This window comes from Entelurus aequoreus, linkage group LG05, assembly GCF_033978785.1.
Source record: "Entelurus aequoreus isolate RoL-2023_Sb linkage group LG05, RoL_Eaeq_v1.1, whole genome shotgun sequence".
In the NCBI taxonomy this organism is placed as follows: Eukaryota; Metazoa; Chordata; class Actinopteri; order Syngnathiformes; family Syngnathidae; genus Entelurus; species Entelurus aequoreus.
In genome coordinates this window covers 18,961,996-18,988,590 of record NC_084735.1, presented here as the reverse complement: position 1 = coordinate 18,988,590, position 26,595 = coordinate 18,961,996, and the positions used below count along the sequence as shown (strand labels likewise).

At 41.2% G+C, this 26,595-nt stretch overlaps 1 protein-coding gene across 1 annotated transcript in view; it reads right to left on the bottom strand.

Moving 5' to 3' along the window:
- Positions 1-26,595, bottom strand: part of clasp2 (cytoplasmic linker associated protein 2) — a 178,680-nt gene that overhangs the window by 85,520 nt on the left and 66,565 nt on the right. The window contains exons 8-14 of the mRNA XM_062047295.1: positions 12,272-12,400; positions 6,718-6,791; positions 6,550-6,642; positions 6,328-6,473; positions 6,113-6,248; positions 3,233-3,303; positions 3,093-3,152 (exon numbers count right to left, since the gene is read on the bottom strand). Of these exons, the coding sequence (XP_061903279.1) occupies positions 3,093-3,152; positions 3,233-3,303; positions 6,113-6,248; positions 6,328-6,473; positions 6,550-6,642; positions 6,718-6,791; positions 12,272-12,400 (709 nt within the window). The remainder of the gene's footprint in view (positions 1-3,092; positions 3,153-3,232; positions 3,304-6,112; positions 6,249-6,327; positions 6,474-6,549; positions 6,643-6,717; positions 6,792-12,271; positions 12,401-26,595) is intronic.

The following is a 26,595-nucleotide window of genomic DNA, read 5'->3' as shown; positions in this document are numbered from 1 at the left end:
CCCGGGCTGATGTAACAGTTGGTTGGGGGGCGCATAATAAATGAAAATAACATAACATAATTAGACAATATTTAAGTTAACAAAATGTGTGATTACATGCAGTACATGTATTTATTTCTGCCAAAATAGAAAGAAAGAATACATTAAGTGAGACAAGTTACAGTACTTTATTGATACATATTATTTCCAAGACTTCCGAGGGCCAAATAAAATGAAGTGGTGGGCCTTGAGTTTGACACCTTATGTGCTACACAAACATGTTCTCGTTAGGGATGGCGACCGTTCACATTTGAACCAATACGGCACCAATTCCCGGTACCCAGGAATCTTTAACGGTACTCAACTCATACCGGTATATTTCAGAAAGAGGTTTGTATTTGGGACCATACAATACTGATGTCAGCGCTATGCACTTATTTTTTTCACTTGTAGCACCGATGCTACTATTTGGAAAAAAAAAATAATAGCGCATTAAAAATATTTGTAGCACGGAAACAATTTTGGAACAATATGAAATGTCTTAAATATCAGTGGTACCCATTGACAACAGAAGCTAGCATGACCACCACGCATAATTTAAGGAGCCGGACATGGTGTCATGTAAATTTGTGCAATATTGACATCAAGATGGCGCATTTGTAGAAAAGTGCAACCTTGCTTCAAATTTACACTAGGGTGTTTTTTGAATCAATTCCTTTGCAACATTACAGAAAGGTAGTTTGGCCATGTCCACTCTCAGTGCTGCTGGAGTGATCGCCAAGTGCCAAAGTGCAAAGGCGTGATGTCACACACTACCTAGGTACCGAAACATGGCACCGTGGGATTTTACGTGAATTGGTATGACAGGATTTGTTTAGTGCCAAAAAAGTACCGGATTCAGCACCCATCCCTAGTTCGAGCTCAGTGTTTCTTAAGCACAGGGGCCGGGGCCCATTGTTAAGCCGCAAGTGGCCCTCTAGCCGTAGTCAGTTGTCATACACTGTTCCACCACTAGTGGCAGTAGTGACAATATAAAACAAACAGAAGAAGTCTGGAGCTAAAGTCATAGAAAAGTTTTTTAAGCGCAAAAATTATGACTTAAGTTGTAAAGCTGTATTTTCATTTGCACTTAAATTTTATTGACAGTTTAGTTAAAGGGGAACAGCACTTTTTTTTAAAACTTTGCCTATTCACAATCTTGAGACAAAAAAACGCGTCTTTTTTTTTTTTGACGACTATTTTTGGAAAAAATTAGGTTTCACAACAATATATTTTTGAAGCTGAATATACTGAGGATGATCTATTGCTTCTAGAAGCCAGCACGAAGGAAGAGTGAGACGTTGGAGCAGACGGACGCCAAGAGAACCAAACGGTCGCCATCCCTAACGAGAACACATAGAGAACATGTTTGTGTAGACCACAGGTGTCAAACTCAAGGCCCGGGGGCCAGATGTGGCCCTCCACTTCATTTTATTTGTCCCTCGAAATCCTGGAAATAATATGTATCAATAAAGTACTGTAACTTGTCTTACTAAATGTATTCTTTCTTTCTATTTTGGCAGAAAAAAAATGCATATACTTTATGTAATCGCAAATTTTGTTTACTTAAATACTGTCTAATTATGCAAAACTATATCATCAAACATTCAAACCATATTTTAAATAGAAATAAATACTAATAATAATGATTTCAAAGCATGTTTACCGTCAAATTGTGCAATGTAAAAGTAGCAAGAGATTCAATGGTAAAATTGTGAAATTTACTGTGGTTTTTACCGCATGTTGCTCTAAATCAGGCCTGGGCAATTATTTTGACTCGGGGGCCACATTTAGAGAAAAAAATGTGTCTGGGGGCCGGTATATCTATTTTTAGGAACACTAATACAAAACCTCACAATAATGTCTGATTGAATGCTAAAAACGTTATGACAGACCGTCTTAAAAAACAATGGAATTTTAAATTTTTCTATGAACGATAAAACACTGAATATTGACAAAATATGAACGTCCCACCCCCTTTCGATCGACATATTTTACAATCAAGTGAAACGCAACAAAAATGCACAGTGAAATATGAACGTGAAGGGTACAAAATAAACCCACCTACAATCTGATATATCTGATATTTGCTGAATTTCCCACAGGGATCGATAAAGTACTTTCTATTCTATACTATTCTATATATCACTAAGCTTTAGAAAATCTCCTTCCGCGTCTGTGGAAACGCTTCCCGCCCACACTGCTTGGTGCCTCGTCTGAGCTGCTGTGACGTACATTACCATAATAACTAATTAAATGACCGTAGTAACTAATTAGATTACCATAGTAACTAATTAGATGACCATAGTAACTAGTATATGATGCAGATTCCAAGCATTGAAAGACTTAGTATAGTTGAAGACTTACAGTCATTAGAAAACATGAGTGCACATCATAATGGCAGCTCAGTTTCCATCTTAAAGATAAAAAAAAAATATTTGGGAATGTCCGGCGGGCCAGATTGAAAAGCTCAATGGGCCGCATGTGGCCCCCGGGCCTTAATTTGCCAAGGTCTGCTCTAAATGGAAAAAACAGTACTTTTTTTACTGTAATAAACAGAGGTGCCGTTTTGGCATTTACAGTAACACACCGAAAAATCTAGTTGTTAAATTTGCGGCAAAAAAAAAAAAAAAACGACAAACTGGCAGCTCAGGTGACAAAATGTTACTGTAAAAATGCAGTTGTTTTTTTACAGTAAAATTCTGGCCACTGAGCTGTTTTTTTTGTACCATAAAAACAGCAGTACTGTTTTTCCATGATTGACACATCATTAGATAAGCCTGTAAACTGTAAGTAGGTGAGATATAATTATTGAGAACGATTGGATTAAGATGACTAATTCAGTGTAAATATTTCAGTGGCCCAATGGGCCCTCTCTCGTGGAAAAAGTTGGGTCCCGATATAAAAAAGGTTAATAAACCATGTTCTAGCTGACATAGAATACTAGTGTAATAACGAACAACACATGTTACAGAGGAGCCTACTCATATCCACATAATTAAACATTTTAGCAACTACTATCATGGTCACATGTCGCAATACTTTAGGCACGCTTGGAGCCGAGTGCTGCTCACCTCTCAAGAGAATGGGTCTGCCACTCCTGTAGCAGCAGGTCCAAGAAGTCAAAGCAGCGCCTGGAGAAGAAACATGTTTTTTTTTATTCTGCCGATGTCAGCACTTCAATCCCTGGCAGCTTCATTGCTGCTCTTCTCACCTGCGTACAGACACGGACTTGGTGGTGCAGTTACTGGTTATCAAGGGGATGAGGCGCGGGACGTGCGTGTGCTAAAAAATGAGGACGACACTGATAAGCCTGAAGTGTATGGTCACAGACGACCCCAATGTATCCCACAAGACATCGTATGGATTTTATTGTATATGTAGAACAGGGGTGTCCAAACTTTTTGACTTGGGGGCCGCATTGGGTTAAAACATTTCCAGGTTTCCTTATGTGTATATACAGTCGTGGTCAAAAGTTTACATACACTTGTAAAGAACATCATGTCATGGCTGTCTTTAGTTTCCAATAATTTCTACAACTCTTATTTTTTTGTGATAGAGTGATTGGAGCACATACTTGTTGGTCACAAAAAACATTCATGAAGTTTGCTTCTTTTATGAATTTATTATGGGTCTACTGAAAATGTGAGCACATCTGCTGGGTCAAAAGTATACATACAGCAATGTTAATATTTGCTTACATGTCCCTTGGCAAGTTTCACTGCAATAAGGTGCTTTTGGTAGCCATCCACAAGCTTCTGGTTACATTTTTGACCACTCCTCTTGACAAAATTGGTACAGTTCAGCTAAATGTGTTGGTTTTCTGACATGGACTTGTTTCTTCAGCATTGTCCACACGTTTAAGTCAGGACTTTGGGAAGGCCATTCTAAAACCTTAATTCTAGCCTGATTTAGCCATTGACTCCTACCTTGTTTACTTCTGTGACAACCTTCTTAAAGTTTTGTAATCAATGAGAAATATCAAGCAGCTAAAATGCGCCAAACATGTATAAGTGTGGAGGGAGTGTTTTAGATTTTTCCCATCATGCACTCTAATGGATTTAAAGGCCTACTGAAAGCCACTACTACTGACCACGCAGTCTGATAGTTTATATATCAATGATGAAATCTTAACATTGCAACGCATGCCAATACGGCCGGGTTAACTTATAAAGTGCAATTTTAAATTTCCCGCTAAACTTCCGGTTGAAAACGTCTATGTATGATGACGTTTGCGCGTGACGTCGATGGTTGAAGCGGAAGTATTCGGACACATTGTATCACAATACAAAAAGCTCTGTTTTCATCGCAAAATTCCACAGTATTCTGGAGATCTGTGTTGGTGAGTCTTTTGAAATTTGTTTAATGAACAATGGAGACTGCAAAGAAGAAAGCTGTAGGTGGGATCGGTGTATTAGCAGCTGGCTGCAGCAACACAACCAGGAGAACTTTGAGTTGGATAGCAGACGCGCTATCCGACGCTAGCCGCCGACCACATCGATGATCGGGTGAAGTCCTTCGTCGCGCCATCGATCGCTGGAACGCAGGTGAGCACGGGTGTTGATGAGCAGATGAGGGCTGGCTGGCGTAGGTGGAGCGCTAATGTTTTTATCATAGCTCTGATGAGGTCCCATAGCTAAGTTAGCTTCAATGGCGTCGTTAGCAACAGCATTGCTAGGCTTCGACAGGCGGCACAGCATTAACCGTGTGGTTACAGGTGCAGTGTTTGGTTCGGTGTCTCCTGATAGTAGTATTGTTGATCTTCTGTCTATTCTTCCAGTCAGGGGCTTATTTCTTTTGTTTCTATCTGCATTTAAGCACGATACTATCACGTTAGCTCCGTAGCTAAAGTGCTTCACCAATTATTGTCGTGGAGATAAAAGTCACTGTGAATGTCCATTTCGCGTTCTCGACTCATTTTCAAGAGGATATAGTATCCAAGGTGGTTTAAAATACAAATCCGTGGTCCACAATAGAAAAAGGAGAAAGTGTGAAATCCAATGAGCCCTTTTACCTAAGTTAAGGTCAGAGCGAAAAAAGATACGTCCTGCACTGCACTCTAGTCCTTCACTCTCACGTTCCTCATCCACAAATCTTTCATCCTCGCTCAAATTAATGGGGTAATCGTCGCTTTCTCGGTCCGAATCGCTCTCGCTGCTGGTGTAAACAATGGGGAAATGTGAGGAGCCCTTCAACCTGTGACGTCACGCTACTTCCGGTACAGGCAAGGCTTTTATTATCAGCGACCAAAAGTTGCGAACTTTATCGTCGATGTTCTCTACTAAATCTTTTCCGCTGATGTGTTGGATCCACTGTGGACTGGACTTTCACAATGTTATGTCAGACCCACTCGACATCCGTTGCTTTCGGTCTCCCCTAGAGGGGGGGGGTTACCCACATATGCGGTCCTCTCCAAGGTTTCTCATAGTCATTCACCGACGTCCCACTGGGGTGAGTTTTTCCTTGCCCGTATGTGGGCTCTGTACCGAGGATGTCGTTGTGGCTTGTACAGCCCTTTGAGACACTTGTGATTTAGGGCTATATAAATAAACATTGATTGATTGATTGATTGATTCAGCAAAAATATGGCAACATCGCGAAATGATCAAGTATGACACATAGAATGGATCTGCTATCCCCGTTTGAACAAAAAAATTTCATTTCAGTAGGCCTCTAAATGGGTGTAATTTTGAAAATGTTTATGGTGTTTGGATGTTTTTCATGTTCAGTGAGCAGGTTGTGTTATGTGTGACCATTTGTGTTGACCTTTATTAGCTTTTTTTTTGTACCATGACTAGGGAAGGTTGTTTAGACTGTGCCATATAAGTAATTTGCTGTGGTATTATTTCAAAGTACTTTCAAGGGTCATTGTTCCGATTTACTCACATTGTCCACAAGATAGCAGCAAACATGTATCATTCAGAGACTGCCTGGTATTTAAGATTAATTTGAAAGCAATGCTTTGTTGAACACGTGACGTCTCACGGGTCAAACTGAAGAGGCTGGCGGGCTGCACTTGGCCCGCCGGCCGTAGTTTGGACACCCCTGAAGTAAATTATAAATCCAAGAAGAAGAATTTATATTGAAACCTTACCCGAATGATTATGCGGATAGCGGACACACCAGAAGTGGACATGACTTTGGCACAGTTGGGGATGAGGTTGAAGAGGACCGGTACGATGGCCTCGGCCCCGTGGTCAAACTTGTTCCCCAACACGGAAGAAAGATGTCTACTCAGAAGGATGCAAAGAAATACAAATAAGAATACAACAACTGGAGAGGTCCCACTTGTCCGTCAGCGCCACTCACGCCACTGTGATGCAGGCCTCTCGGACCACCTGGGACCGCAGGTCTTTCGCCGACAGCTTGAAGGCTCCATCTAGAAGGCGGAGGTGCTGGTAGAAGCAGTCGTAGGTGGTGGCGCCGGCCACCAACAGGGAGCGGATTTTCTTCAGCTGTAAAAAGAGGCGGGACATTCACCGACGACGCTCAAAACCAAGTCAGGAGACGGTTGAGGGTGAGCGCACTGACAGCGATGGCGCGCTGGTCCCAGTCGTGCTTGTCATCAGAGCAGATCTCCCGGATCTTGTTCAGGTTGTCCTCAAGATCCCTGGACGAATAGATCTGCAGGAGAGAAGAGGAGAGGCAGTGGAAAAAAGCAAAAAATAGCCCGGACAGCTGCTATTATAAGAAGTCTACCTGCACAACAGGGACATCTGTGAAGGCTTTGATGAAGTCGTATTCATCGACTCCCCCTGCGCTTTCTTTGGACCCTGGAACGTCACAGCAGATTGTGTCTTAATACTAGTGTGTGTGTGTGTGTGTGTGTGTGTGTGTGTGTGTGTGTGTGTGTGTGTGTGTGTGTGTGTGCATGAAAACATGAAAAGGTGTAGGACTGGGTACCTTTCACATTTGAACTGATATGGCACCAATTACCGGTAACTGCAAATCATTTCCAGTTTTCAATTTTACTTACCGTAAATTTCGGACAAAAAGCCGTGACATTTTTCCTATGCTTTGCACCCTGCGGCTTATAAAACGGCGCAGCTAATTTATGGATTTTCCTTCGGTGACGGCCATAGTGCAAATAGTTTTCATTAAGCACATGCAAAGACACTTAAATGGAGTGCTATTGTTTGTCCTATGACGTCATCTTTTGACGAGTTTGCTCACCGCAGGTGCTGCTGGGTGAATGTGAATTCCTGCTGTTTAAAGCTTTGAACTGGAAGTAGAAGTGCCGTTCCGTCTTCTAATCGTCCGTAACGTTTCTACTCGTATGGATTCTTCATTCACTCCAAGCAACGTTTGTAACTTTTACAATATAACTACCGTAATTTCCGGACTATAAGCCGCACCTGACTATAAGCCGCACCAGCTAAATTTAGGGGAAAATACAGATTGCTCCATATATAAGCAGCACCCGACTATAAGCCGCAGGCGTTTTGATGTGTAATTACCGTAGTATATAGGGGTTCCTGCTACCACGGAGGGGATTGTCGGGACAGAGATGACTGTTTGGGAACGCAAAGCGTCCCATTTATTAACAATAAATCTTTCAATCATTCAATCAAACTTTCACATCTTTGACATGGCAAACAGCATTCATCTATCTTTCTTTGTGTGAATTCGCGGAAGTTTGTTATTTTCTCCTTGTGGTCGGGAGGGAGTTGCTGACTCAGAGTCGTCCGTGCCCTAATGGACAGTCCTTTTCGTCTCATAAATTTGAGACACCATGATGGTCCACCTCTAAAATCTTCAATATTAATTTCTTTGGCGGTTGTTTGGGCTTTCAGTCGGATCTGCACGGTGGAAACACCCCGGCCGTCTGCTCTCTGTGGGTTCACCCAGTCCTCAAGAAAGTTTTCAAGTTCCGGCCATCTGCTTTTATTACCTCTGAAGGATTTTTTTGTCTTTTTGCATTGAATCAGTTCTTCATGCTGCCGTCTCTAACGTCTCACCATTGATTCATTGATGTCAAGGGTACGTGCAGCAACTCTATTTCCTTCTTTGACAGCCAGATCGATTGCCTTTAACTTAAAAGCAGCATCATATAAATAAATGATAAATGGGTTATACTTGTATAGCGCTTTTCTACCTTCAAGGTACTCAAAGCGCTTTGACAGTATTTCCACATTCACCCATTCACACACACATTCACACACTGATGGCGGGAGCTGCCATGCAAGGCGCTAACCAGCAGCCATCAGGAGCAAGGGTGAAGTGTCTTGCCCAAGGACACAACGGACGTGACTAGGATGGTAGAAGGTGGGTTCAGCAACCCTCCGATTGCTGGCCCGGCCACTCTACCATATGCACTTCTCCGTTGGTTTTCCATATTGAGGGTGTTTGCATGAACACTTCCTTCGCGCAAACTGTCGCTGACGCTCTCCTACTCTTTGTTTTGCTTTCGTTACCTGGCGCCAGATGTCTGCCTCGGTCTCACGCATCCTCTGTAATGCGCGCCCCTGGTTACAGTAAGCCGTAGAAAAGCTGCACCGTTGTATAAGCCGAAGGGACCAGAACGAGGGGAAAAAGTAGCGGCTTATAGTCCGGAAATTACGGTAAAACAATTCTTACTTACTAGACCGCCCCCCGTGTGATGACTGTAGGAGTGTTTTCATGCCTATTTGTACGTGCTATCGTAATGTCGTCAGCATCAGCTAATATGCTAACACGTTCACCAAAACGTGACCGTGGAGTTATTGAGTATGTTTAGCGGATTGGAGAGCGAGCTTCCGCAGCTAGTGGATCCATGACGATGACTTCTGTTTTGTTTGATCAGCCGTTTTACTGACGTGTTACAGATACATACTTCTTGTGTGAATAATTAAATGTGTGCAAATTCACAAGTTTTGTTGTGGATGATGCTCCATATGTACAGAACAAACCAGATATTAGTACATCAGTTGACGAAAATGAGTAAATTACATTAATAACATCATGTAATGTGATTTTTTAAATATTATTCTTTTCATAATTTGATCGATTAAAAATCAACACCTATTTGACTGAACATTATCACAGTATAAGTATGGACAAATTAAGAAAGAATACTATTAACTGCAACAAGTAAAAATAAATAAAATAAAGATTTTTACATTTTCAGAATGTGCTTGGTCTATTTTTAAACAACAACAAAAAACAATCTGAAGTGGTCTTTATTTGTAAGTTACCATGGCATGATTTTACCAGTCCGGCCCACTTTGACACAAACGGTTTAGACGCAGTACTCTGCGTGTACGCCTGTTTGCCCACCAAGTGCTTGAGCCGGTGCCGAGTCTGCAACAGGACGTGATGGCACGTGCATCAAAAAGTATGGAAATACGGTACTGTTTGATTTTACGTTAATTGGTACCTGGTATGGGAATTTGGCTATTACCTACAAAAGTAGCAAATTCAACACCGATCTCTACCAGAGAGAGTAGTTTGTGTTAGTCATGGACTTCCATCTTCTTCCCCCACCATACACTGTGCTGCCATGATGGCAGATTATTCATATAGCTATCGCCATCCTCCAAGTTCCTAAGGTGAACTGAACTGGTGGAAAGCAGTGCTCATGGTAATACATTAGAAACTGAGAACAAATTTTGAATCGATACATTCGGAAGAGAAGCTGAATAGGAAGGCTGATGATCTGTTTCCAAGGCTTCGAAGGCAGCAATGTGGTGGATAACATTTCTAAAGAAGCAGCGTGTAAGTAGGTTAATTTGTGTCTTTATTACCAAAGTTATTATTTATTTTTTTACATTGAATTTATGTAACTACATTTTTTGCATCAAATTTATTTTTAAAAAATTGTTACAAAAATTAGTGTGTTTAAAAAATCTGGGTTTTAAAATTCAGTGAAAAAGGAAAGATCCACTTACTGTAAATTAAGACTGAAACAATCGATCATGTGACAAAAGCAACCAATGAGGTGTCAAGTTTGAAGTCGCATAAAACAGGTCTTACAAAGAGGAAGGGAACGCAGCACTACACGTAATCTGCTGTTTGTGCTCGGATCCCTTTTTATAAACACTGGAGGTTGCTGTCCATTAGTGAAAAAATCCAAAGATTCCGCACAAAAGGATGAAAGCTAAATAAAAGTACAATAATGACTGATCGCAAAAGCGTTACAATAGATAGAACATCTCAAAAACTGTTTTTTTTACTGAATAAAACACTCAGAATTGACATAAAATAGAGAATGTGGGATTTACAATATCAACAATGAACAATAAAACACTGAATATTGAGAATATATGAACGTTGCTCCTCTACTTCACGTGTTTTATAATCGAACAAGAGCAACAAAGATGCAACAAAGACAACAAAACAAACTCAAAGAGTAAAAAACATCCACATATTCGATGTAACATCACTTTGTTGTAGAAAACTGCCTCCGTCTGACACACTCGTGTCTCAGGCTTGTTGCTGTGTAAACAAGCCCTGCCCACTCTGCTTCATGCCTCCTCTACATAGAGCTGTTGCGACATAGTTTCTATGGTTACTGTAGTAACCCGTATATCACTGATAAGTGCAGATCCTAACCACTGGAATCATTTTTATAGTTTGGAAACATCAACATTGAAATCTTTATTATGTTGCATTATGCCCAGGTAACTTCCTATTTTGCTGTTTTGCAAGACCTGTGCCGCGTGACTTCATGGTTCTGAGACAAAATCGATTGATTCTTGGTTTACCGGAAGTGAGTCTTGCTTTTTTGAAGCAGTGGATTTTTCCGCACTGAATTATTTTAGACGGAATTTTTAAACGCACGCATTTTTTTTTTTCCAATGAAATTGTCAGCATAATTAAGATTTTTTTTTAATTCAGTTCACAAATTTCAAACACAAAAAATTCAGTGTCAAAAAAAAGCTTTCGTGATAAAGACACAAAGTAACTTCCATGGCATGGGTGTCAAACTCTGGCCCGCGGGCCAAATTTGGCCCGCCGTGTAATTTCACTTGGCCCTTGAGGCGATATCAAATCAACACTAGAGCAAGCCCGCCGATTATATACAGCAACGGTGCCGCGGTTACACCGCATTCAACGTTAATTCTCATACTTGCCAACCCTCCCGGGAGACACCCAAATTTCAGTGCCCCTCCCGAAAATCGTCACGTCTGCTTTTCATCCAATCCAACAGCCGCACAACATAAACACAACAGAACAAATACCCAGGATCCTTTGCAGCACTAACTCTTCCGGGACGCTACAAGGTGTGTGTGTGTGTGGAGTGGAGGGGGGGATTTGGTGGTAGCGGGGGTGTATTTTGTAGCGTCCCGGAAGAGTTAGTACTGCAAAGGGTTCTGGGTATTTGTTCTGTTGTGTTTATGTTGTGTTACGGTGCGGATGTTCTCCTGAAATGTGTTTGTCATTCTTGTTTGGTGTGGATTCACAGTGTGGCGTATATTTCTAACAGTGTTAAAGTTGTTTATACGGCCACCCTCAGTGTAACCTGTATCGCTGTTGATCAAGTATGCGTTGCATTCACATGTGTGTGCGTACAGAAGCCCCACATTACTTGTGACTGGGCCGGCCCGTTGTTAAAATGGATGAAAAGCGGACGTGACGACAGCTCGTAGAGGACGTTAAAGGCAGTGCCTTTAAAGCACGCCCCCAAGACTGTGGTCCGGATGGACTACGAGATATAATGACTGATGAACACCTTCGTTCGATAATGAAGGTTGCCTCAGCTCAAAGCCTGAGCCCCGACATTAATGAACTAGCATCCAAGAAAAGAAGGCAGGTATCTGGCTTGGGCACATCAGATTAGATCAGTGTGTTGCAAACTGAGCAGTTTAAAGTCCTGAATGGTTGGTTTATTCATTGTTATTTTATTTTCAAATGTATTAGCCTGTGGAAAAAGTTAATGTTGATATTCACCTCAGAAGGTTGCAAATAAAAAAGAGACATTCAATTTTTATTTAAACTGTATTTGATATGCCATTGATATTTTTTAATTATTATTATTATTATTATTTGAAACTCGATTTTGCATGTCACTATAAAGTTATATAAGCCTTGCTTGTTCAATATTCAACGCAAAACTTGTTTGGGTCCCTATTAAAAGGTTAATTTGTTCAACCTTGGCCCGCGGCTTTGTTCAGTTTTAAATTTTGGCCCACTCTATATTTGAGTTTGACACCCCTGTTCTATGGCAGGTTTATAAAGTCTGCTGCCTTTAACCATGTCTCCATGATCAAAATAAGAGTGGATATATGTTCCAAATACCGATACAGATCCTGAGCCCGTGGGTCTGTAACTTTACCTTGCTTATCGCCGGTGGCGCTGGGCCTGCGCGCGGACGACGACTCGACGGGCTTCTTGGGAACTTTGGGGACCTTGAAGGCCGAGGAGCGGATGCCATCCACGCTGTCGTCATCATCGAAACTACGATCTGTGAAAAGATGAGAAGAGAGGGTGGATCATTCTTTGAAAGGAACAATGCTAATATTTGTTAGCTCAAAGTAGCAGTAGAGTGGAAAAACAAGTTGACTTTATATGCTTGAGTTTCACTGTATCCATTAAACCATATCCAATAGTATTTACAATCTGCAAAGTATGCGAAAACACCGTCTAAACATCACAAAACGCCACAAAATCAGTCAACCATTTTGAGTAGTACGCCCCGAATACTTCCGGCTATTTCCGGATATTGATGTCACAGTAGTAACACTTCTGTACTCTGACCATATCGTCAGATCAGTCATATCGGAAATATGTAAACATTTGAGAAAGAAGTTCTGTCTATCATTCACAATCCCTATATAAGACATGAACACATGTTTTCCTTTTTTTAATGCATTCTAAATAAATACATACATAAAAAGTCTGCTAACAATGTATGGGCTCTCTAATTCGCGCACAAAACCCTCTAAAAAAACATCCCAAAACCCGCCAACAATACTCTATACCAGGGGTGGGCAATTAATTTTTACCGGGGGCCGCATGAGCAACCCGAGCACTGCTGGAGGGCCACATCGACAATATTTCAATTAAATTTTGCTCAATATTATTTTTGATATATACCGTAAGATAAATAATAATAATAATAATAATACTTTCATTTAACCTAACTTAACTGTATACCAAAAGCACTGCTTTGGAAATCATTTGTACCCCTTTCAGAGATCACATTTAGTTCCCCTTAAACATCCTCATGTTGCACAATGAAATGTAAGCATAGGATGAAGTGTGCATTCCTGTAACTTTCTCTAGTAACAGCATTCCATGATTAATATAAATACATTAACATTAATAATAAATGACAGTAAAATAAGCACACGTATGACTGAGGAGTCATAGTGTAACTTTGTGTGGTGTTTGAGTTGTCCGAGTTTTTGTGTGGCCATAAACGCACCAGTGGTTTAGTGGTATGCGTGTTGGTGACAGATGACAAGTTGGTTTTGGCCTGGTTTGTACGGCAGAAAATGACTAGTTTTTCGGGATAGAAGTGTTTTACTCATGTTTTTGGTGTGGTTATGTCCGAATATAAACAGTTTTGCTCAATAAAGTGATCAATATAATTCCTGTCCTCGAAGCATCTCGATAGACGTTACACTAATTGAACGGTGTTGACGAACACCGTTAGGGCCGCTTGTTGTCACTGTCACTCAAAGTTGCATTGCAAAATTACACAGAATAAATGTGTTTATTTTGTTTAGAATTCAGATTGGATTTGATTTGGTGCGCGGCATATATTTGCTGTGCGCAGAGGATGCTTGAGCAGTGCGCAATTGCGCAGGCGCGCACCTTAGAGGGAACGTTGCTTGGCAGTCCATGTCTTGTTGAAAACACGCCATTCGTCAACAACTGTTCTCTTTTTAGCGTCTCGGGTGTAAACCGCGCATCACTTGTCGCTGTGCACCTTCACTCACAGGTTACACACGGACATACGCACATTAATAACTCTTTTCAAAATAAAAGCAGCACAGTTGTATTGCGCGCACGACATAGATGTTTTTTCAACTTTATTTTGTAATTTGTGATTGTAGCTGTTCACATTCACTCACAATCACACACGCGCATACGTCCACACGGAAGTAATACAAATAACGCTTTTCAAAACAAAAGCAGCACCGTTGTATTGCACACTCGACATAGATACTTTTTAAAATTTATTTTGTAATTTATGATTGGCCTCACACGGGCCGGACAGGGACGTACAAAGGGCCGGATGTGGCCCGCGGGCCGCAGAATGCCCAGGTCTGCTCTATACACATATCGTGACCTGAATATTAACCAAATATTAGTAATGTTGTTGTTATAAGCGCTAACGCAGAAAAACTATTTTTTAGCAGCAGATTCATATCTGTGTTGGCCCTGCGATGAGGTGGCGACTTGTCTAGGGTGTACCCCGCCTACCGCCCGAATGCGGCTGAGATAGGCTCCAGCACCCTCCGCGACCCTGAAAGGGACATGCAGTAGGAAAATGGATGGAGCACTATGCTGCTTTACTGTGAGACGGCAGCGATGTCCTGCTGCTCTTGCATCATCGCGTCTCAGATGGTCAAAGTTATTCTAGTTTATAAATCCAGCCTCTCATCTGGATATGAGGAGGATTTAGCCATGAATCTGGAAGTTGTTCATCTGTGACATTCAATGTATACCCGGAGATGGAGACAAACACACAGAACCGAAGACAGTGTCTGCAGGGAGACTTCCTTGTTAAGATTAAATCTTTACCTAAACGGGAAGATATGGACATCCTATCGATCGCAGTGAGAGCAGACATCGTACAGTAAGTGATTTATTTTATTATACTTGTAGTTTGTATTTATTTCTAAACGAGCCATTGCAAGGAATTTAAGGATTTCACCATCTACGGTCCGTAATATCATCAAAAGGTTTAGAGAATCTGGAGAAATCACTGCACGTAAGCGATGATATTACGGACCTTCCATCCCTCAGGCGGTATTGCATCAAAAAGCGACATCACTGTGTAAAGGATATCACCACATGGGCTCAGGAACACTTCAGAAAACCACTGTCAGTAAATACACTTTGTCGCTACATTTGTAAGTGCAAGTTAAAACTCTACTATACAAAGCCAAAGTAATTTATCAACAACACCCAGAAACACCGCCGGCTTTGTTGGGCCCGAGCTCATCTAAGACGGACTGATGCAAAGTGGAAAAGTGTTCTGTGGTCTGATGAGTCCACATTACAAATTGATTTTGGAAACTGTGGACGTTGTTATAGGCGCAAAGTGTAAAAGCCAGCATGTGTGATGGTATGGGGGTGTATTAGTGCCCAAGGCATGGGTAACTCACACATCTGTGAAGGCACCATTAATGCTGAAAGGTACATACAGGTTTTGGAGCAAAATATGTTGCCATCCAAGCAACGTTATCATGGACGCCCCTGCTTATTTCAGCAAGACAATGCCAAGCCACGTGTTACAACAATAAAAGAGTCTGGGTACTAGACTGGCCTGCCTGTAGTCCAGACCTGTCTCCCATTGAAAATGTGTGGCGCATTATGAAGCCTAAAATACCACAACGGAGACCCCCGGACTGTTGAACAACTTAAGCTGTACATCAAGCAAGAATGGGAAAGAATTCCACCTGAAATACTTCAAAAATGTGTCTCCTCGGTTCCCAAACGTTAACTGAGTGTTGTTAAAAGGAAAAGCCATGTAACACAGTGGTAAAAATGCCCCTGTGACAACTTTTTTGTAATGTGTTGCTGCCATTAAATTCTAAGTTAATGATTATCAAGCACTTTGCAATACTGCTACATGATGCTTAGTGTTTCACTAAACCCGTTTCTAAAATTTGTAGACCATCCTCCCTTTATTCAGGATCAGCAATATGAGGTTCTGGATCATTATTTGTCCCAAAGTGATCGTTGTTGGCTCTCAGAAAGTCTGCATGATTTGCACTGTTGTTGGTGGGGAAGGGATCTGTGGTTCCTCCTCTACGTCACAAAATCATCTGACTTGGTTCTTTATCATCTCTCAAAATGGCTCGGGAATATTCGTGAGATTGATACTATTTTGACCGTATCTATACGGCCGCAGACTTTGGAAGTTTTTAGTTGTCACACATCCGATACGTACAATAATAGCTTCAATATAGAGGCAACTTGTTTTTCTACTCTACTGCTACTTTATAGTTGGGGACAATAAATGGTAGCCGTTAAATGTCTGAAGAGAGCTTTGCTGGGATGACTAAATCAAGACAAAACAGAATAATTGTATGTAAGTTATCACAAAACTTTCTGTTGCCATGAGTTCACGACGAGAGGACAAAAGCTGTCTTTGATCTTACCAAGCAAAAAGCTTGTAAAACTCCACTGTGTAGGATGGGAGGCGACATGAAGGTGTCGGTTTCTTTGATCTATTGTGATCCACAAGAAGATCTTGTCTTGACCCGAGATCTACAAAGCGGAGAGGAAGCAGGACCTGACGCAAGCTCCAGGCATCTTTTCTTTGAACTGTTATGTGTTTTCTTTGAACTGTTTTGTGACCGAAGGCAACAGCTGTTTACGACCCCCCTCCCTTTAGAAACAGCTGATGCTATGTAATCAGGGAAAGTCCAAATAAAAGAGGCGGCGTAGAATTCTCTTGTCAGAGCGTGGGACGACACTGTACAAGAGTACAGGTGTACGCGCTCTCCTCATTGAGCTAAATTGAATCATATCTCTGTTTAAAGGCCTACTGAAAGCCACTACTACCGACCACGCAGTCTGATAGGTTATATATCAATGATGAAATCTTAACATTGCAACACATGCCAATACGGCTGGGTTAACTTATAAAGTGCAATTTTAAATTTCCCGCTAAACTTCCGGTTGAAAACGTCTTTGGATGATGACGTATGCGCGTGACGTAACCAGTGAAACGCAAGTATCGGTACCCCATTGAATACAATACAAAATAGCTCTGTTTTCATCTCATAATTCCACAGTATTCTGGACATCTGTGTTGGTGAATCTTCTGCAATTTGTTTAATGAACAATGAAGACTGCAAAGAAGAAAGTTGTAGGTGGGATCGGTGTATTAGCGGCGGACTACAGCAACACAACCAGGAAGACTTTGACTCGGATAGCAGACGCGCTAGCCGACGCTAGCCACCGACCGCACGGATGATCGTGGTGAAGTCCTTCGTCCTTCCGTCGATCGCTGGAACGCAGGTGAGCACGGGTGTTGATGAGCAGATGAGGGCTGGCTGGCGTAAGTGGAGCGCTAATGTTTTTATCATAGCTCTGTGAGGTCCCTTTGCTAAGTTAGCTTTAATGGCGTCGTTAGCAACAGCATTTTTAAGCTTCGCCAAGCTGGAAAGCATTAACCGTGTAGTTACACGTCCATGGTTTAATAGTATTGTTGATTTCCTGTCTATTCTTCCAGTCAGGGGTTTATGTATTTTGTTTCTATCTGCATTTGAGCCCGATGCTATCACGTTAGCGCCGTAGCTAAGTTAGCTTCAATGGCGTCGTTAGCAACAGCATTTTTAAGCTTCGCCAAGCTGGAAATTATTAACTGTGTATTTACATGTCCACGGTTTAATAGTATTGTTGATCTTCTGTCTATCCTTCCAGTCAGTGGTTTATTTATTTTGTTTCTATCTGCATTTGAGCCCGATGCTATCACGTTAGCTCAGTAGCTAAAGAGCTTCGTCGATGTATTGTCGTGGAGATAAAAGTCACTGTGAATGTCCATTTCGTGTTCTCGACTCTCATTTTCAAGAGGATATAGTATCCGAGGTGGTTTAAAATACAAATCCGTGATCCACAATAGAAAAAGGAGAGTGTGGAATCCAATGAGCCAGCTTGTACCTAAGTTACGGTCAGAGCGAAAAAAGATATGTCTTGCACTGCATTCTAGTCCTTCACTCTAACGTTCCTCATCCACAAATCTTTCATCCTCGCTCAAATTAATGGGGTAATCGTCGCTTTCTCAGTCCGAATCTTTCTCGCTGCTGGTGTAAACAAAAGGAAAATATGAGCAGTCCTTCCTCCGGTGTCGTCACGCTACATCCGGTACAGGCAACGCTTTTTTTTTATCAGAGACCAAAAGTTGCGAACTTTATCGTCGTTGTTCTATACTAAATCCTTTCAGCAAAAATATGGCAATATGATCAAGTATGACACATAGAATGGATCTGCTATCCCCGTTTAAATAAAAAAATGTCATTTCAGTAGGCCTTTAATTCCTTGCTTCTTGTCTGTTTAATAGATGTCATCTGTGTTTGAACCTGACAATGAACAGCGCCAATAAACAATGGGTACATCTTTACGGACTCCATAATTCATATCAACAAGGGAAGCTAGCTTCATGATGTGCTAATCTGGTGACAAAAAGACGGCAAAACTCCCACCCAACACCTGTGCTCCTTCAATCAGCTGACCTGCATGAGGCATGCATATCGTGTTAAATGCTGTTCAAAAAGCATCCACACAACGCCCAAGGTCCGCCTCCACACTCACGGTCACAGATGCGCTGGCAGATAAGGCGCCTCATGCTTCGGGGAGGGCGTGCAGGTGGGCCGAGCCCTTCGCGCACGGACGTCGTCCCACTGTCCGTGGGGGCTCACGTCGCCTTTCCCGGAAAAAGCCCCACCACCGGCGCGAGTGCCGGCATTTTCTTTCACTCCTCTCCCAAGCGCCAGTGCCCTCCCTCCGCCTTGCTCCCTCGCATCATCTTGCCGGCCAATCCGATGAGAGGTGACATCATGCTGTTGCAGCCAGTGCGGAGGCAGCACTGTAAATGTGTGTGTGTGTGTGTGGTGAAAGGGAGAGTGGCTCCCACTCGCGAATACTCACACAGGGTGAATATTAACAGGGTGTGCCTGACAGAGCAGCTAAGCTACGCCGATTAGCACTGACAACACAAACAACCTCTGGAGCCAAATTTTTTTGCGCCATTAATCCAATAAGCAGCCATCCACAGAAGAACAAAGAGCGATGGGAGCAGGGATGGGGGCAGGGGTGAATATGAGGGCGGCATAAAGCCACACCCCTGACACATTTATTGTCTACACTAGGGGAAGAGGAAATCTAAGTAAGATTGACTCAATGAAATCAATTAGAAGAATGAGAACGTTGCCTGTCATTCACGATCCCTATACAAAACAAGAACACAAGTTTTTATTTTTGTATGCATTCTAAGCCATAAAATACGACAAGTACGAGGTGGCTAACAATGTAGCTAATAGGAGTGCACTATTAAGCCCATAAATCCCTCTAAAGTGCATCCAAACACCAACAAAACTCCACTTGCATCTTGTAATCTGGAATATTAACCAAGTATTAGCAATATTTTTTATCATTAACACTTACACAAACAAACTATTTTCAGTTGAGCAGTGACCACCAATATTTTTGATTCAGGGGCCACATTGAGAGAAAAAAATGTGTCTGGGGGGATAGGATAGGACTTTATTGTCATTGCACAAGTACAACGAAACTATGTTTTCAGCACAAACCCGTTCAAGATTAGACAAACAAACAATGTACAGGGTTACAGAACAGGAACGCTGATGGGTCGCCAACGGCGCCCCGTAAAAGTTTAAAAAAAAAAAAAAAAGGTAAAACACTGGGGAAGATGAGTACAAAAATACAATCTAGACTGGGCTCCTAAGGGGGCCTAGTTTGGAGTGGGGAAAAAAACCCTCCATGCCATGCACACATAAACATGTTACATATAATCACGACAACTCGCAACAGAGGGGCGGGGAGTTGGGGCCCTGGTCGACTGCTGCTATGAAGCACTGCCAGCCGTCCATTACCCCGAGGGGAATCAAGCGGTGGTGAAGGCGTGGGGTGGGGGTATATGCCCATTGTCTTGGGTCGTGTTGATGTAGTGTTCATAGGCCTGGGGCCGTTCTGCATGCAAGCAAAACTTCGACTCCAGGTATCATTGAGGAGGGAGGGAGGTCAGAAGCGTCCATCACACATACCAATGTGTATGTGTGTAAAAATTATATATACACATTTAGCTGTAAAAATCTGCTGTATAGTATGTGTATTTGGGTCCCTTTTTTTCAGGAACACTAATACCAAGAGTCACAATGTCCGATAGACTGTCATTTTCCATCCAATGTTCATTAAAACAACAAGCATGATGGACCGATGCACCACTGTCCTCTCGTCTGGCGTGACAACCACCTAATGTAAGGGCTCGTGCAAAGCCAACAGATCAAGCGTGTAGCTTTCATTTATAAGGAAACTTATTTTATTTTTTTCCATTTTATAATTAGCCTATTGAGTCAGACTGCCGAGAAATATGATGAACATTTATTTCCAAGCACTTCCCCCAAAATTCAAGCATTTTTCAAACCTTGAAAACAACATTAAAATCCAAGCATTTTCAAGGTTTTTAAGCACCTGTACAAACTCAGTTCTAAAAACGTTAATGACAGACCACTTCAAAAAAACGGAATGGAATTTTACTGAATGGGACACCCAAAATGTACATGAAAATAAAGAAAGTGGGATTTACAGTATTAACTATGAACAATAAAACACTGAATATTAACTTATGAACATCGCTCCTCTTTTACTGGACATCTTTTACAATCAAGCAAAACACAACAAAAATGTCAAAAACAGCTAAATATGAAGGCAAAGTGTAATGAACACCTACAATATGATATATTATCACGTAAAAATCTGCTTCCGCATCCGTTTCTGACACACGCGTTTCAGGCTGGCTGCTCTGACAACAAACCCCGCCCACTCTGGTTTGTTCCTGGTCTGAGCTGCTGTGACCTAGATTACTGTAATAACTACTGTAGTGCCCAAAAGCACAGATTTCAACCATTGAAATACTTTCAAGACTTACGGTCATTTAAAAACAGCAATGCACATCATAATGGCGGCGACAGTTTTGATGGCGGCGACAGTTTTGATGTTAAAGGCCTAAAAAAATAATGTAGAATGTCCGGCGGGCCCGCTGGCTGTATTTTGCCCAGGTCTGCCGTAGAACTAACTAGCTTATGCTGCTATACAGAGTAAGGCTGAAACGACGCGTCGACGTAGTCGACGTCATCGGTTACGTAAATACGTCGACGCCGTTTTTGTGCGTCGACGCGTCGCATATTTACGTCACACTACCGTCATGGCGGAGCGCAAAGCAGACTGTGCGAGCGAGGGGGAAAAAACCACGCCAAAAGTGGTCAAAAGTGTGGGAGTATTTCAATACACGGCCTAATAATGTTGTTGTATGCACACTGTGTCGAGCGGAAATGGCCTATCATAGCAGCACAACGGCTATGAACGAACATTTGAAAAGAAAACCATCAACTAGTCAATCGTCCGCGCGAGTATACGTTGTCATCATTACACAAAAACATGAATGTGTCATTTGTATCTGCTAGGGGTGTAACGGTACGTGTTTTGTATTGAACCGTTTCGGTACGGGGCTTTCGGTTCGGTACGGAGGTGTACCGAACGAGTTTCTAAGCTAAAGCTAACTTTAGCTGCTAAAGTGTTAACAAGCTGCTTCGCTCCTTCTGCGGCTGCCTCTGTCTCAGCACGCAGCATTGTCCCACCGACACCACCATCTGATTGGTACACACAAAGCGTTATCAGCCAATCAGCAGTGCGTATTCAAAACGTTACCAGCCAATCAGCAGTGTGTATTCAGAGCGCATGTAGTCAGCGCTTAAGCGTGGAGCAGATAGGTGTTTAGCAGGTGAGCATCAGGCAGCGGACTCTCCCCAAATGATAATAAACACCTCCCAGTCAACTACTAGTAACATCACTATGAGCTAGGGATGGGCGATACCACACTTTTAGGATTCGATACGATACCGATACTTTATCTTGCCTTTTCATCGATACCGATACCATTTATTTCTTATTGGCAATTTTTGTCAGTGACTCAAAAATATTATTACTATTGTTATTATTTAAGACAAATCACAAGACAAATACAGACCATTTATACCACATTTATTATGGTCAATATATAATAAAAGTAAAATTAAAATAAATAACATAAATATGAAAAATAAATTAAGTATTATATATAATAATAATTATATATTATATATAATAATAATTAGATATTAGGGCTTTCCAATTAACTGTCAAATCCGAATCGCAAGAAGCTGCAGTTATTTTTTAAAGTTTGTGATATAATTAGCAATTAATGAAATATGAAATAGGCTAATGTTTTCAAAATGTAAGAAATGATGTTACAGATTAAAACCAAAATCACATTCAATCATATATTTCAAGATTTTCTTGGAAAAAAATAAAACTGTAATGCAAAGATGAAGAATCTCCAAATTGTATCTCTTTCTTATCTTGTTTTAAATACTCAAGCAATTTTCAACTAACAGTAAATTCCCCTGTGTGGAAATTATTTGAATTTAGGATAATCATTTAAACGAAAATATTCAGTAAACATTACTAAAAATAAATAAAAAACAATGCCTGTTTTAAGTCAACAATTGGACAACACTGGCTGCATCGCTGTCGGCTGGCTGTGTGTGTGTGTTGCAAGTTGACGACGCTCATTCGCTGTCTCCTGTCACGTGACTGGGCCAGCTCTATACTCTGCCAGGTACAGGGGTGTCCCAGCACATAGTAAGTTAAGTAAGTCATCAAAAACATCTGAAAGTGATGCTTGCACCCCCCACACGCCGTTTTTTGGTTTATATCGATACTTTTTTCAGAAAAGTGATGCCAAATGAGTAGCGTGTGAGTATCGATATATCGACACCACAGGATCGATACGCACATCCCTACTATGAGCCCGTTGACCTTCTAGGAATATAAACTGGAGCTCAGCTCACTCGCAGTCCTGGCTTGAGGTGAAGGCTACCGGTAATTAGCTCTCAGTTCCAGCCACATCGACCCCTTCTGAGCGCCTATTTTCAGCTGCTGGGAATATTGTAAACAAGAAAAGAACCAGAGCATGTAGACATGCTAACCTTTCTTCATTAAAACTGTTAGTCACTCACTGGAATGAGTAGAGTTGGTTATTGTGTACTGTGTTGGACTGGATGTTTATTTTGCACATTTTAAAAGCAATACTTAATGTTTACAGTGCTCCAGAATATTTAGATTGGCACTTTTTTGTATTGGATGTTTATCTTTATTTTTGCACATTTTAGCAAATAAGCAATACTTTCACTTTTGTTGAAATGTTTACACTGTTGTTACAGAATATTTCGTTTTGCACTTTTTTGTATTGGATGTTTATCTTTATTTTTGCACATATTAAAGCAAAATAAGCAATACTTTTACTTTTGAAATGCTTATACTATTGCAGAATATTACGATTTGCACTGGATGTTTACTTTTATATTTGCACATTAAAAAGCAAATAAGCTACTTTTAATTTTGTTAAATGTTAAAAGTTTTAAATGTTTACATTGTTACAGAATATTTTGTCATGTTGTTGTCAATGTTGACTGAGTGGCCATACTTCTTTTTTTAAAAAATAAAAGCCATGCCTTTTGAAAAAACTGGCCTACATTTATTTTTTCATCTTCATTTTGAATAAAAAAATAATCGGTAAAAGGAAAAATAACCTATAGATGAATCGAAAAAATTATCTATAGATTAACCGATTAATCGAAAAAAATAATCTATAGATTAATCGATAGAAAAATAATCGTTAGCTGCAGCCTTAATACAGAGCCTTTCCAAAAAATGTTAATATCATGGAAAAGTGAATTTACTTCCATGATTCCATTCAAAACGTTAAACTTGCATAGATTATAGATTCAGGGCCCACAACTTAAACAAGTATTTATTGTTTATTTGTACATAATTTGAGCCTCCAGCTCACAAAACCCACGAAAACTGGATTTCAAAAAATGTGATTACTGTGAAGAAAATACCACTTACTTCTCAGTTTTTGCAGAAAAAAAAAAAATTAGGATCACATCAAGTCAAGCAAAACAATGGTCTGAATGTGGTGTTTTTTGAAGTTGTGACTCCTGCCTCATTCCATTCTTTCTGGATCTCTGCCAGATTCATGAATCTTCTCTCTTTGAAAATCGGCAGAAGTCCACGGTCAGCTCTTCTGCTGGTGCGTCTTCTCCTGCCACATTTTGCCCTTCCACTAGACTTTCCATTGATATGCTTGGACACAGCACTTTGGGGACAGCCAGCCTCCTTAGCTATGAACTTTTGTGGCTTACCCCTCCTATGGAGGGTAGCAACAATTGGCTTCTGGCCAGTTGTCAAGTCTGCAGTCTTCCCCATATTGATCCTAACTGAGACAATTGAACTAGAGATGTCCAATAATATCGGACTGCCGATATTATCGGCCGATAAATGCTTTTAAAATGTAATATCGGAAATTATCGGTATCGGTTTCAAAAAGTAAAAAAATATATGACTTTTTAAAACGCCGCTGTACGGACGTAGGGAGAAGTACAGAGCAGTTGTGTCTCCCAGTCATACTTGCCAACTCTCCCGATTTTCATGGGAGACTCCCGAATTTCAGTGCCCCTCCCGGAAATCTCCCGGGGCAACCATTCTCCCGAATTTCTCCCGATTTCCACCCAGACAACAATATTGGGGGCATGCCTTAAAGGCACTGCCTTTGCGTGCCGGCCCAGACACATAATATCTACGACTTTTCACACACACAAGTGAATGCAAGTCATACTTGGTCAACAGCCATACAGGTCACACTGAGGGTGGCCGTATAAACAACTTTAACACTGATACAAATATGCGCCACACTGTGAACCCACACCAAAACAAGAATGACAAACACATTTCGGGAGAACATCCGCACCGTAACGCAACATAAACACAACAGAACAAATACCCAGAACCCCTTGCAGCCCTAACTCTTCCGGGACGCTACAATATACACCCCCCGCTACCAACCCCCGCCCACCTCAACCTCTTCAGCATGTCTCAAATTCCAAGCTGCTGTTTTGAGGCATGTTAAAAAAAATAATGCACTTTGTGACTTCAATAATAAATATGGCAGTGCCATGTTGGCATTTTTTTTCCATAACTTGAGTTGATTTATTTTGGAAAACCTTGTTACATTGTTTATTGCATCCAGCGGGGCATCACAACAAAATTAGGCATAGTAATGTGTTAATTCCACAACTGTATACACTACCGTTCAAAAGTTTGGGGTCACATTGAAATGTCCTTATTTTTGAAGGAAAAGCACTGTACTTTTCAATGAAGATAACTTTAAACTAGTCTTAACTTTAAAGAAATACACTCTATACATTGCTAATGTGGTAAATGACTATTCTAGCTGCAAATGTCTGGTTTTTGGTGCAATATCTACATAGGTGTATAGAGGCCCATTTCCAGAAACTATCACTCCAGTGTTCTAATGGTACAATGTGTTTGCTCATTGGCTCAGAAGGCTAATTGATGATTAGAAAACCCTTGTGCAATCATGTTCACACATCTGAAAACAGTTTAGCTCGTTACAGAAGCTACAAAACTGACCTTCCTTTGAGCAGATTGAGTTTCTGGAGCATCACATTTGTGGGGTCAATCAAACGCTCAAAATGGCCAGAAAAAGAGAATTTTCATCTGAAACTCGACAGTCTATTCTTGTTCTTAGAAATGAAGGCTATTCCAGAAAATTGTTTGGGTGACCCCAAACTTTTGAACGGTAGTGTATATCGGTTGATACCGGAATCGGTATTTAAGAGTTGGACAATATCGCAATATCGGATATCGGCAAAAAAGCAATTACCGGACATCACTACTTTATTTAGAAAAGTATCTAAATACATTTTGGTACTAAAATATTGGTATCGGGACAACCCTAGTTTGAATTGAACGCACTTTATTTACGACCGCGTTCTATCAACGCTGAGATCAATTCACATGTACTTAGTGATGAAATATGGCATAAAGCAGCTGTGATGTGAACACCTGGCCGTGTACGGATGTCGTGAAATGAACAAAAACAGCACAAACGGAGAGCATCGCAAACAAACAAAACAAGCGTGTGGCCAAAAGCTGTGGCCGTGTGTGGTTGAGGACGGAGTTACATAAACCACATTTGTCTACTAGCTCTGTGTTGTGGACTTTTACATTCCATGGTAACACGTTTGTTTTTTTTGCTAACCTGCCTGTGAAATAAAGCCATAAAACTGTTAGCGGGCGGAAGCAGGAATGAGACAGCCATGTGTTATCTTTTGGATAAACCACAGCAGACATCATAAACAGCTGCGAACACAATTAATCCAGGGAAAGTTTAGCTTCACAAGAGTATGATGGGAGACACGCCAGAGGTTCAGGCCTGGATTTGAAGACAGACCGATATAACTTCAGATCCCAAGTGAGGAAAGGGGGATAAACCATAATACTCAGAGCACAGATTTCTATTGGCAACCAGCCGAGCCTTGGAAACGGGGTCACGGTTTCCTCTTGCAAAGCCAGTGAAGCAGAAAGAGCTGGACTGCAAGTGTGTGTGTGTGTGTGTGTGTGTGTGTGTGTGTGTGTGTGTGTGTGTGTGTGTGTGTGTGTGTGTGTGTGTGTGTGTGTGTGTGTGTGTGTGTGTGTGTGTGTGTGTGTGTGTGTGTGTGTGTGTGTGTGTGTGTGTGTGTGTGTGTGTGTGTGTGTGTGTGTATGTGTGTCATTGTCAATAGCCAACTATGCTAGCAGTGAAAGCTGCTACATGTGGTGACTTTGCAATGC